We start from the raw sequence: 14452 nt of genomic DNA on the forward strand, positions 1-14452 counted from the left end.
CACTTACTATGTACCTACGTGCTTGGTCTGACGTTGATACTAAGTCAGAATATTTTATAATATGTGTGGCTGGTATACATGGCTGTCAGTCATGTAAACACTTTTTATCTTTCTTATGTAGCACCAGGTATTTTGTAGATTTAGCGTCAGAAAACTGAACTTAGTTGGTTACACACTGTTTTTATTTGTAACAGATCTGAAGATGGCAGTAGCTGAAACCGATAATAGTGAAGTGTAAAAGTTTGTGTGATCAAGACGGACCTGTAAAATAAAAATTCTGATGATCCGTAAATCACTTCAAGCAAATGCAAGGATATTTCTTTTGAAAGGGCACGGTGGATTTCGTGCCCTATCATTGAATCAATCTCAGTTTGTGCTTTCCTAATGCCATCGGGATGTTGAACCCCAGTCTTCTGCTTTTTTTCTGTTTCAAAAAACGTAGCAACACATTCAATGTTTATGTGCGATTAATGTAACACAATTGGTGTAAGGCGCAATGGACAATCAGATTAAATATTTCCATATCTAAAATATCTGTCAAAATACATAAAGAGTATAAATTACAGTATTTCCATACCTAAATTGTTTTATAGCTATACAGAGTACATGTGCTTTGCTAAAATAACATGCTGAGCAGGCAGCCGACATTTCATCCTAGGTCTAAATCGGACTATATACGGACACTACTCTTACCAAACGCTATTTCTGGAGGGAAGAAGATACTGTGTCATGGTCTACACTAGAAAAATATAACTGACGTGTTTCGTTTTTTGCCCTCCTAAATTACGTTATGCTGGTGACTCAAAAATGATTTTCTAGGAATGCTGCAACATTTACCGATCGAAACTGTGCAGAAAAAGACTCTCTAAAAAGTTGTTCTATGTCGGAAATATTTGCCAAAAAGGCAGTAGCAATGCGTCCAATGTTTATATCAAGTGTCATAGTGTCAAATGGTTCAAATGGCTCTGAGCACTATGGGACTCAACTGCTGAGGTCATAAGTCCCTACTTAAACCTAACTAACCTAAGGACAACGCACACATCCATGCCCGAGGCAGGATTCGAACCTGCGACCGTAGCGGTCGCGCGGTTCCAGACTGTAGCGCCAGAACCGCTCGGCCACCAGCGGCCGGCTCATAGTGTCATTGCTACAGTTCAACGGATGCCTTAAACATGACTGGGTTCTGTAATTGAATGTCACAATTCTAATTCCTTGACGCCATTGTCTGTAAGATATATGAAGACATTCGCATTTCGAAATTAGGCATACTTGACGCTATGTACTCGTAGTACAAAGATCAAATTGTGATATTCTTCAGTAATGGTTCACCTCATCAAGCACCCTTTTGGGGGGGGGGGGGGGGGAGGGGCGGGGGAGATGATATGCATCATCTTCTACCATAGCAAAATCTAATCGACGTTACTGACTAATATAAGTTTTTAATCACATTTGATCTCGGATATACCTGTGGTGGCATGGTTATCAACCGATGTTGACTTTGCAACATTTTAGTACAAGAAATCATACTTAAAATGATCCATTTTGAAAAGATCCTTAATGCATTGTAACACTTCAACTATATACGTATATTTCCGTACTACAAAAAGAGAACTTTCTAACACGCCAACAGAACAGTAATTCAGACTGCCTGTTTGTTAATGCCAGCTACATCCCGTCAAAACGATATTTAGTATGGTTTATTATGTTAAAGTGTCAGAAAACGTAATTTTGGTGAATAAACATGCTACCACAAATACGTAACAGAAAAAATACATTAACTTGTCAATAAAATCGACAATATTTTCCTAGTGCAGATCATGTTGCAATACCTTTTAGCCACCTAAAATGGTGCTTGGTCAGTTTCGTAGCTGGAAAAGTCTCATTTACAAGTCTCATTTACATGTAGGACGAAATGTCGGCTGCCTATTTAACATGTTATTTTGACAGAGCAATTTTTTTTTCTAAATTTGTGATAAGGTCTTATGGGACCAAACCGCTGAGGTCATCGATCCCTAAGCCTACACACTACTTAATCTAAAACTAACACATTCACCCATTCCCGAGGGAGGACTCGAACCTCCGACGGGGGACCACACGGACCGTGGCAAGGTGCCTAAGACCGCGCGGCTACACCACGCGACTTTGGCAGAGCACATATGTTTTGTATAGTCATAGAACAATTTTGACGTCAAAACACTTTATATTACATCCTCTATGTTCTTCGACAGACATTTTACATCTGGAAATACACTACTGGCCATTAAAACTGCTACACTACGAAGATGACGTGCTACAAACGCGAAATTTAACCGACAGGAAGAACATGCTGTGATATGCGAATGATTAGCTTTTCAGAGCATTCAAACAAGGTTGGAGCCGGTGGCGACACCTACAACGTGCTGACATGAAGAAAGTTTCCAACCGGTTTCTCATACTCAGACAGCAGTTGACCGGCGTTGCCTGGTGAAACGTTGTTCTGATGCCTCGTGTAAGGAGGAGAAATGCGTATCATCACGTTTCCGACTTTGGTAAAGGTCGGACTGTAGCCCATTGCGATTGCGGTTTATCGTATCGCGACATTGCTGCTCGCGTTGGTCGAGATCCAATGACTGTTAGCAGAATACGGAATCGGTGGGTTCAGGAGGGTAATACGGTACATCGTGCTGGATCCCATCGGCCTCCCATCACTAGCAGTCGAGATGACAGGCATCTCATCCGCATGGCTGTAACGGATCTTGCAGCCAAGTCTCGATCCCCGAGTTAACAGATGGGGACGTTTGCACGACAACAACCATCTGCACGAACAATTCGACGACGGTTGCAGAAGCATGGACTATCAGTTCGGAGACCATGCCTGCGGTTACCCTTGACGCTGCATCACAGAAAGGAGCGCCTGCGATGGTGTATTCAACGACGAACCTGGGTGCACGAATGGCAAAACGTCCTTTTTTCGGATGAATCCAGGTTCTGTTTACATCAACGTGATGGTCGCATCCGTGTTTGGCGACATCGCGGTGTACGCACATTGGAAGCGTGTATTCGTCATCATTCTGGTGTATCACCCGGCGTGGTGGTATGGAGTGCCATTGGTTACACGTCTCGGTCACCTCTTGCTCGCACTGACGGCACTTTTGAACAGTGGACGATACATTTCAGATGGGTTACGACCCGTGGCTGTACTCTTCATCCGATCCCTCCGAAACCCTACATTCCAGTAGGGTAATGGACGACGGCATGTTGCAGGTCCTGTACGGGCCTTTCTGGATACAGAAAATGTTCGACTGCTGCCCTGGTCAGCACATTCTCCAGATGTCACACCAGTTGAAAATGTCTGGTCAATGGTAGCCGAGAAACTGCATCGTTACAATACGCCAATCACTACTCTCGATGAACTGTGGTACGGTGTTGAAGCTGCATGGGCAGCTGTACCTGTACACGCCATCCAAGCTCTGTTTGACTCAATGCCCAGGCGTATGAAGGGCGTTATTACGGAGAGAGGTGGTTGTTCTGGGTACTGATTTCTCAGGATCTATGCACCCAAATTGCCTGAAAATGTAATCACATGTCAGTTCTAATATAATATATTTGTCCAATGAATACCCGTTTATCATCTTCATTTCTTCTTGGTGTAGCTATTTTAATGGCCAGTAGTGTATTTAACTTGAGGGTAAATTATGCCTTACACCAAATTTGGTACGTTAATTGAACTGAGCTCATTGACAGATGCTGCTTAATCTATAGATTTGACAACCAGTGCCAAGATACGCGGTTACTGTGAATATACTACTGTAGTTTTGATAAACAGTCAAATAATTTTAAACATGGCACAAAAAATTCAGATTATTAGGATACTTTTAAACATGTTGAAAATGGCATCTCTGGGGATACATAGCGAGTTTCGTTTTAACAGCCATTAAAACACTGAGATATGATTGGCTTACGTGAAATATATTCGCAGCAGCGAATAGGAACAATCATCGGCTGTATGAGGTAATGACGACACTGAAAATTTGTGCCTGATCGGGACTCGAACCCGTATTTCCCGCTTTACGTGAGCGACCTCCTTAACGGCTTTGGCTATCCGCGCGCGCCTTGCAGCTAGACCCAAACTTCCACATATCGTCGTCCCTGTGTCACAACCTGTACTCGTACACACATTATATGATTCCCGTACAGGGGAGGATATTTTGATTGAAAGTTGCTGCCTGGTATCGGCGGATAATTACGATACAGGAGTGTCTGTATTTTTGAGAAGAACGATGCTATGTTCATATGGAGATGCACGCACAACACATGCACTGCAATATCGTACGTGACTGGCTGTTTTAATGACCGCCATCAAGAAATATGATTGTGAACAACATCATAGATAACACTGGGTGCGGTTTACACATGGCGATGATGATGTCCTAGGTAGAAGGGGCCTGGCTTGGCACATCGTAGGTGGGGCACTGAGCTGCGCAAGTGACAATAGTGGTCCAATGTTGGCCAAAGTGAGCCAAAACCTTCACAGCCACACTACTATCACTAATTTTAAATTTCAGTAGTGCCATCTAGTGGTCGCTTGTAATGAAAAGTAAGGGACCGTCCCTGTGTGATCTTTTTATTATTGATCTCTGCAAGCCAGTTGTATACTCATTTATTGCTATCGGTGGTTGATGTGTGGAAGTCGTTTTCCGTTGAAGTAAATATCTTTCCCACGAAATCCGACACGCTTAATCTTGCACTGTGTTTGTTCCAGGAGGTCGCTACTGAAACTGCGGCTGGCCGTGCTACAAATGCCAGTGGTGCTGTGGATCATGTACGGCGTCTGTTACGCCCTCTGGTCTGAAGACGAGGTGAGCAAATACAGCACTACCACAGCCTTCTGTAGCCAGAAGTAGCCCACTTAGTCATTCCATACATTAACTGTGCAACACGTGAAAAATACTTGTATACTCCATTGTACAAAATAGATAATCATCCTGTCACCACACTACTCAAAATTACCCATTTCCTTTAACTACATTCGACCTCCTACTATGTGCTTTCTCCAATATTTACATATTTTCCTTCACTCCAAAACGTCCTGCATCATATGACCCCAGAATAGTTGGTGGAATTACATCGTCTCTAAAACTCTATCCACCACACAGGCTTTGCCGCACCAACACCAACATGAACGTCCTCCCCATCATGTTTACACGGTATACAACTCCATGTCAAGACATCCACAGTGACAAATATCCCTTACGTCAGTTCTCTAAACTTTTCTTTCCCCATCCACTAGGCGAATGTGATCGTCGTCATCCCATCCGCACCGTATGATCCTAGGTGACTCTTCTTAAAATGCAGTCCAAATAATCTCGCTAATGATCCAAGGCACTTCTCCTCTTTTTCGTGGTACATGCCATGTTGTACCGCACTGAGATTCAAATCTGAACCCCATTTTATCGTGAGCAGTGTGGCATCAACGGGACTGCCCGTGCGCAGTTCACAGACAACACGAATGCTGCACTAGCCACAGACACATGCCCATAGGCCTAGATCCACAGTGGTTCACCCACGATGGTGTGGGGCTAGCATGCGGGGTGCATGGATACAGTGGGCAGTTTGAATTCTCCATAGGTTTAGCATGGTTACTAATAAGAGGAAGGATTCAGACACGGCGAAACGATTCGACTCATATTTCTCACATTTCGCAGTTCGCTTGCGAACAACCTGAAATGAAAGACTGTAAGGTAGTTTGGCTCAATACCTCCCTTCTCCCCCACTTTTTGAGAAAAACAAACATAAAGTTCATGAAAAGCACTCGGCTCAAAATTGACAAGATCAGTAGAAAATTGGAAACTCAGCGCCTTTCATCATAATATATGCGATCCGCGAACGCGTCATTTCCCAGATATCGATGAAAAATAATTTTTTGACTGGCAATTATGTACCCGTAAGATCAACCCTGTGCAATGAAAGCGCCGCATTTGGCTTGGGAGCAGAGAAACTATGTTCGATTCTCAAGTACGTTCATTTATTTCTTTTTTCTTTTTCTAAATTGGTAGGAATAAGAGGGTTAACAAAGTAATCAAATTAACGAAGAATAATAACAAGACAGGCAAATAAATTTCTCTAACGACTTGGTTCAGTAAGGAATTAAAATTTTAAGCCACGTTATATGAAAACTATTCCGAGTAAGAGTGCTTAGAAAACGAGCATTCGGCGCATTTTACCACATAAGGGAGAGAGATGAACCCTTGTAGCGGAAGGCAGTATACATAGAATAACACATTTGTAGACTGATGACCATAGATGTGAAGTCCCATAGTGCTCAGAGCCATTTGAACACATTTGTATACGGCGCAATATTCCATAGCAGCACCCGGAAAAAATGTTACTTATAATGAACAAATGATTAATTTGGTCCTCATGGTGTAAAAAAGATCCATCATTTACACGGCACGTTAAAAAATGTTTACGCACTTGCTCCAAATACGGTAAATTGGCAAATTAAATTTACGAATCATATCTTGTGAACATTTTGAAATCGTACATTGCTGGTAACAAGTTTTGTCTGATACTGGATTCCTGGGCTGGACAAACTAATAATGTCATGTGTGGCAGCAAGTTTGTAGTTGGCGAGGGTCAACTGATTTACACGGTAGAAGCAATAGAGCCAGACTGCGCATCTCTGTGCCCTCAAAGTGATGCTCTTTTTGATCGCCAAGATAAAGATTTTATTTCGAGGCTGGAGAACTGCAATATGCTCTTGGAAAACACAGAGGGAATTGCACAACCTCGCAGGCGTAATAACAATTCACAGCATAATTCATGATCAACATTGAGAACCAACTTTTCAGGCAATGTTATCTTATGGATCACAATTAATTCCAGAAAAATAAATATTTTTGAATCGAACCAAGTCTGTTTTCCGCCAAATCTTCGAAAGGAGTTGTGTAACTGCGCGAAGATTGCATTTATTAGATGTCCTTGGTAAGGCCAATATGTTTGTTTCGAATGTTTTTGTATAAAAAGTATCATCCACCAAGCTATTCTATGGAAATGGAGAACATGTAACGGAGTGCGTGAAAGAATCATCGCAAAAAAAAACTAGGTTTAAACTTTTAGTTCGTTACTAATCCAAGTGATCTGTGGAGCTTAGTTTCTTATTATTTCCTATTGATTTAATTATTTTACTAATCCTCATATTCCTTCCAATTTCGAAACGATAAAAAAAAGGAATAAATAAAAAGAAATGAATGGAACACAGGTTCTCTGCTCTGCAGCCTTGGTCGCTACTCCATCGGCGCTTTCGTTGCACAGCGGTAACTTTACAGGTACACAAGCGACAGTCAAAAAAGTGTCTATCACCCGTTAGTTTTGAGTCGACTGCTCGTCACAGGTGGTTTTCTCAAAAACGGAGGGTGTCTAAGAGGGGGGGGGGGGGGGGGGGAATCACGGGTGGGGAGGAGACAAATTTTGAGCCGCACTATCTTACAGTTTTTCATTTTAGGTTGTGCACAAGTGACCAGCCAAACCTGAGCTGAATCGGTTCGCAGTGTCTAAGTGCAACGCGTTATCATCTGTGCTGAGGGGCGTTGAATAAGTAATGCAGCGCGTTATTTTCTAAAACCAGGTTGATTTTATTTAGGATTCTGATACACCATATTATTCCCCACTCTTTTGGCTACAAAGCCTTGATTTCAATGCCATGGCATTACTGGGAGGCCCCGTATGTCGGCTTTATTGGTAGACGTCTGAGGAACTGTGTTGCTGAATCAGTGAGCTCCTCATCAGTCGCGTACTGCTTCGCGAAGAATGCGTCCTCCATTAACCCAAACAGACGGAAGTTTGGTTAGACGGTGAGGAATCCAGCGGGCACATACCTCAGAGTAAATCAACTGGTGGACGAGTGTGTCAGCGCTACTAACAGGAACGTCCAGCTGAACAGTAAAATGTTTGTTTGTGATCTGTCGTTCACCTCGAACATTGCAGGAGTCACAGCTGCGTGCGGCCGCCCGGCACGTGAGAGATGGGACAGGTCCGCGCGACCTTGTTGCGATGATGACAGAGGCTTAGCCCAACGACTCACTATTCTATTGTTCACTGCCGGATCTCCGTAGACATTCTGTAAGAGCCTATGAATAGATGAGTTGCTCTGGTTTTCCACCAAAAGAAAATGACAGCCCTCTGTTTGGGACGCACCTCCGTTATCGACGCCATTTTCAAGGCTAGGTACAATGCCGCCACCTATTGGAACTTCATGAAACTTTAGGGGTTGAAGCGAGAATATTCCCCGATGTCCCACAACAAATGCCGCATTTTGGCAACCGAAATTGGCCGAGGATAACATGTGTTGCGTTACTTATTAAATGCCTCTCGTACGAATGTAACAAGAAATACTTCTTGCAGGATTGGACATGAAACTGAGTTGCTGGTACGAAGCATCCGTCACTTTAACCTACAGTATATCTCCTTTATTGATATCATTCTAATGTCATGTCCTACTGAGTTGTCTTTCTTCTTCCTGAGTTCTGTCTCTACTAATTATCCATTTACTTCTTGTTTCATTTCCATATTCGGTGTTTTGTTTTCATAGCGTACAGTGTTATTCAAAACCACATCCAGGGGTTCACAGGACGGCTGCGCCGTCTACATGGCATACACAGAAACGACTCGTATCAGTGGACAGAGCGTCTTTCCAAGTTCCGATTTGTGATACCCACCATGGCGTAGTTGCTATAGGGAGCAGGTATGTCAGAATATGAAGAGACATCATCCACTGCGTATTATCGTGTGGAAATAGTTCGCACCTGCAGACAGTTAGCGAAATGAACAGATTTCCAAGGGGAACTGCTGTTGAGTCTTCTAGGGCAATTGATGTCAGTGACTTAAATAAGCCGAACACATTTTGATTCTTGCCTGACAACAAACGACACGCCTGTAAAGTGAGCTAAGATCTGCGACCGATCCTCTATTCATTAATGTGTATCGCTTTTCCGTACGCCTTCTTTCTGCGCAGTCGCCTTCCCAAACCCCAGAGTTACTTGCGAATCTTCTGTCTTCTGTTTCCTTCCCTCATGCCATGTCTTCATAGGGACGGCAAGTTATTCTGGAATTGACAGTGTAAGTGGTACTTGCGACTTGCGAATCTTCTGTCTTCTGTTTCCTCCCCTCATGCAATAACTTCATAGGGACGGCAAGTTATTCTGGAATTGACAATGTAAGTGGTACTTGCGACTTGCGAATCTTCTGTCTTCTGTTTCCTTCCCTCATGCCATGTCTTCATAGGGACGGCAAGTTATTCTGGAATTGACAATGTAAGTGGTACTTGCGACTTGCGAATCTTCTGTCTTCTGTTTCCTCCCCTCATGCCATGTCTTCATAGGGACGGCAAGTTATTCTGGAATTGACAATGTAAGTGGTACTTGCGACTTGCGAATCTTCTGTCTTCTGTTTCCTTCCCTCATTCCATGTCTTCATAGGGACGGCAAGTTATTCTGTAATTGCCAATGTAAGTGGTACTTGCGACTTGCGACTTGCGAATCTTCTGTCTTCTGTTTCCTTCCCTCATGCCATGTCTTCATAGGGACGGCAAGTTATTCTGGAATTGACAATGTAAGTGGTACTTGCGACTTGCGAATCTTCTGTCTTCTGTTTCCTTCCCTCATGCCATGTCTTCATAGGGACGGCAAGTTATTCTGGAATTGACAATGTAAGTGGTACTCGCGAGTTGCGAATCTTCTGTCTTCTGTTTCCTTCCCTCATGCCATGTCTTCATAGGGACGGCAAGTTATTCTGGATTTGACAATGTAAGTGGAACTTGCGACTTGCGAATCTTCTGTCTTCTGTTTCCTTCCCTCATGCCATGTCTTCATATGGACGGCAAGTTATTCTGTAATTGACAATGTAAGTGGTACTTGCGACTTGCGAATCTTCTGTCTTCTGTTTCCTTCCCTCATGCCATGTCTTCATAGGGACGGCAAGTAATTCTGGAATTGGCAATGTAAGTGGTACTTGCGACTTGCGAATCTTCTGTCTCCTGTTTCCTTCCCCCATGCCATGTCTTCATATGGACGGCAAGTTATTCTGGAATTGACAATGTAAGTGGTACTTGCGACTTGCGAATCTTCTGTCTTCTGTTTCCTCCCCTCATGCCATGTCTTCATAGGGACGGCAAGTTATTCTGGAATTGACAATGTAAGTGGTACTTGCGACTTGCGAATCTTCTGTCTTCTGTTTCCTTCCCTCATGCCATGTCTTCATAGGGACGGCAAGTTATTCTGGAATTGACAATGTAAGTGGTACTTGCGACTTGCGAATCTTCTGTCTTCTGTTTCCTCCCCTCATGCCATGTCTTCATAGGGACGGCACGTTATTCTGGAATTGACAATGTAAGTGGTACTTGCGACTTGCGAATCTTCTGTCTTCTGTTTCCTTCCCTCATGCCATGTCTTCATAGGGACGGCAAGTTATTCTTGAATTGGCAATGTAAGTGGTACTTGCGACTTGCGAATCTTCTGTCTTCTGTTTCCATCCCTCATGCCATGTCTTCATAGGGACGGCAAGTAATTCTGGAATTGGCAATGTAAGTGGTACTTGCGACTTGCGAATCTTCTGTCTTCTGTTTCCTTCCCTCATGCCATGTCTCCATATGGACGGCAAGTAATTCTCGAATTGACAATGTAAGTGGTACTTGCGACTTGCGAATCTTCTGTCTTCTGTTTCCTCCTCTCATGCCATATCTTCATAGGGACGGCAAGTTATTCTGGAATTGGCAATGTAAGTGGTACTTGCGACTTGCGAATCTTCTGTCATCTGTTTCCTTCCCTCATGCCATGTCTTCATAGGGACGGCAAGTTATTCTGGAACTGACAATGCAAGTGGTACTTGCGACTTGCGAATCTTCTGTCTTCTGTTTCCTTCCCTCATGCCATGTCTTCATAGGGACGGCAAGTTATTCTGGAATTGACAATGTAAGTGGTACTTGCGACTTGCGAATCTTCTGTCTTCTGTTTCCTTCCCTCATGCCATGTCTTCATAGGGACGGCAAGTTATTCTGGAATTGACAATGTAAGTGGTACTTGCGACTTGCGAATCTTCTGTCTTCTGTTTCCTTCCCTCAAGCTATGTCTTCATAGGGACGGTAAGTTATTCTGGAATTGGCAATGTAAGTGGTACTTGCGACTTGTGAATGTTCTGTCTTCTGTTTCCTTCCCTCATGCCATGTCTTCATAGGGACGGCAAGTAATTCTGGAATTGGCAATGTAAGTGGTACTTGCGACTTGCGAATCTTCTGTCTTCTGTTTCCATCCCTCATGCCATGTCTTCATAGGGACGGCAAGTAATTCTGGAATTGGCAATGTAAGTGGTACTTGCGACTTGCGAATCTTCTGTCTTCTGTTTCCATCCCTCATGCCATGTCTTCATAGGGACGGCAAGTAATTCTGGAATTGGCAATGTAAGTGGTACTTGCGACTTGCGAATCTTCTGTCTTCTGTTTCCTTCCCCCATGCCATGTCTCCATATGGACGGCAAGTAATTCTCGAATTGTCAATGTAAGTGGTACTTGCGACTTGCGAATCTTCTGTCTTCTGTTTCCTCCTCTCATGCCATGTCTTCATAGGGACGGCAAGTTATTCTGGAATTGGCAATGTAAGTGGTACTTGCGACTTGCGAATCTTCTGTCTTATGTTTCCTTCCCTCATGCCATGTCTCCATAGGGACGGCAAGTTGTTCTGGAATTGACAATGTAAGTGGTACTTGCGACTTGCGAATCTTCTGTCTTCTGTTTCCTTCCCTCATGCCATGTCTTCATAGGGACGGCAAGTTAATCTGGAATAGGCAATGTAAGTGGTACTTGCGACTTGCGAATCTTCTGTCTTCTGTTTCCTTCCCTCATGCCATGTCTTCATAGGGAAGGCAAGTTATTCTGGAATTGACAATGTAAGTGGTACTTGCGACTTGCGAATCTTCTGTCTTCTGTTTCCTCCTCTCATGCCACGTCTTCATAGGGACAGCAAGTTATTCTATAATTGACAATGTAAGTGGTACTTGCGACTTGCGAATCTTCTGTCTTCTGTTTCCTTCCCTCATGCCATGTCTTCATAGGGACGGCAAGTTATTCTGGAATTGACAATGTGAGTGGTACTTGCGACTTGCGAATCTTCTGTCTTCTGTTTCCTTCCCTCATGCCATGTCTTCATAGGGACGGTAAGTAATTCTGGAATTGGCAGTGTAAGTGGTACTTGCGACTTGCGAATCTTCTGTCTTCTGTTTCCTTCCCTCATGCCATGTCTTCATAGGGACGGCAAGTAATTCTGGAATTGGCAATGTAAGTGGTACTTGCGACTTGCGAATCTTCTGTCTCCTTTTTCCTTCCCTGATGCCATGTCTTCATATGGATGGCAAGTTATTCTGGAATTGACAATGTAAGTGGTACTTGCGACTTGCAAATCTTCTGTCTTCTGTTTCCTCCCCTCATGCCATGTCTTCATAGGGACGGCAAGTTATTCTGGAATTGACAGTGTAAGTGGTACTTGCGACTTGCGAATCTTCTGTCTTCTGTTTCCTTCCCTCATGCCATGTCTTCATAGGGACAGCGAGTTATTCTGGAATTGACAATGTAAGTGGTACTTGCGACTTGCGAATCTTCTGTCTTCTGTTTCCTTCCCTCATGCCATGTCTTCATAGGGACGGCAAGTTATTCTGGAATTGACAATGTAAGTGGTACTTGCGACTTGCGAATCTTCTGTCTTCTGTTTCCTTCCCTCAAGCTATGTCTTCATAGGGACGGCAAGTTATTATGGAATCGACAATGTAAGTGGTACTTGCGAGTTGCGAATTTTCTGTCTTCTGTTTCCTTCCCTCATGCCATGTCTTCATATGGACGGCAAGTTATTCTGGAATTGGCAATGTAAGTGGTACTTGCGACTTGTGAATCTTCTGTCTTCTGTTTCCTTCCCTCATGCCATGTCTTCATAGGGACGGCAAGTAATTCTGGAATTGGCAATGTAAGTGGTACTTGCGACTTGCGAATCTTCTGTCTTCTGTTTCCTTCCCTCATGCCATGTCTTCATAGGGACGGCAAGTAATTCTGGAATTGGCAATGTAAGTGGTACTTGCGACTTGCGAATCTTCTGTCTTCTGTTTCCTTCCCTCATGCCATGTCTTCATAGGGACGGCAAGTTATTCTGGAATTGACAATGTAAGTGGTACTTGCGACTTGCGAATCTTCTGTCTTCTGTTTCCTTCCCTAATGCCATGTCTTCATAGGGACGGCAAGTTATTCTGGAATTGACAATGTAAGTGGTACTTGCGACTTGCGAATCTTCTGTCTTCTGTTTCCTCCCCTCATGCCATGTCTTCATAGGGACGGCAAGTTATTCTGGAATTGACAATGTAAGTGGTACTTGCGACTTGCGAATCTTCTGTCTTCTGTTTCCTTCTCTCATGCCATGTCTTCATAGGGACGGCAAGTTATTCTGGAATTGACAATGTAAGTGGTACTTGCGACTTGCAAATCCTCTGTCTTCTGTTTCCTTCCCTCATGCCATGTCTTCATAGGGATGGCAAGTTATTCTGGAATTGACAATGTAAGTGGTACTTGCGACTTGCGAATCTTCTGTCTTCTGTTTCCTTCCCTCAAGCTATGTCTTCATAGGGACGGCAAGTTATTCTGGAATTGACAATGTAAGTGGTACTTGTGAGTTGCGAATCTTCTGTCTTCTGTTTCCTTCCCTCATGCCATGTCTTCATAGGGACGGCAAGTTATTCTGGAATTGACAATGTAAGTGGTACTTGCGACTTGCGAATCCTCTGTCTTCTGTTCCCTTCCCTCATGCCATGTCTTCATATGGACGGCAAGTTATTCTGGAATTGACAATGTAAGTGGTACTTGCGACTTGCGAATCTTCTGTCTTCTGTTTTCTTCCCTCATGCCATGTCTTCATAGGGACGGCAAGTTATTCTGGAATTGCCAATGTAAGTGGTACTTGCGACTTGTGAATCTTCTGTCTTCTGTTTCCTTCCCTCATGCCATGTCTTCATAGGGACGGCAAGTAATTCTGGAATTGGCAATGTAAGTGGTACTTGCGACTTGCGAATCTTCTGTCTTCTGTTTCCTTCCCTCATGCCATGTCTTCATAGAGACGGCAAGTAATTCTGGAATTGGCAATGTAAGTGGTACTTGCGACTTGCGAATCTTCTGTCTTCTGTTTCCTTCCCTCATGCCATGTCTTCATAGGGACGGCAAGTTATTCTGGAATTGACAATGTAAGTGGTACTTGCGACTTGCGAATCTTCTGTCTTCTGTTTCCTTCCCTCAAGCTATGTCTTCATAAGGACATCAAGTTATTCTGGAATTGACAATGTAAGTGGTACTTGCGACTTGCGAATCTTCTGTCTTCTGTTTCCTTCCCTCATGCCATGTCTTCATAGGGACGGCAAGTTATTCTGGAATTGACAATGTAAGTGGTACTTG

At 43.5% G+C, this 14452-nt stretch overlaps 1 protein-coding gene across 1 annotated transcript in view; it reads left to right on the forward strand.

Annotated features, from left to right (window-relative positions):
• Positions 1 to 14452, forward strand: part of LOC126419669 (organic solute transporter alpha-like protein) — a 71395-nt gene that overhangs the window by 30240 nt on the left and 26703 nt on the right. The window contains exon 4 of the mRNA XM_050086856.1: positions 4742 to 4838. Within this exon, the coding sequence (XP_049942813.1) occupies positions 4742 to 4838 (97 nt within the window). The remainder of the gene's footprint in view (positions 1 to 4741; positions 4839 to 14452) is intronic.

Source organism: Schistocerca serialis, chromosome 9 (assembly GCF_023864345.2).
Source record: "Schistocerca serialis cubense isolate TAMUIC-IGC-003099 chromosome 9, iqSchSeri2.2, whole genome shotgun sequence".
Classification (NCBI taxonomy): domain Eukaryota; kingdom Metazoa; phylum Arthropoda; class Insecta; order Orthoptera; family Acrididae; genus Schistocerca; species Schistocerca serialis.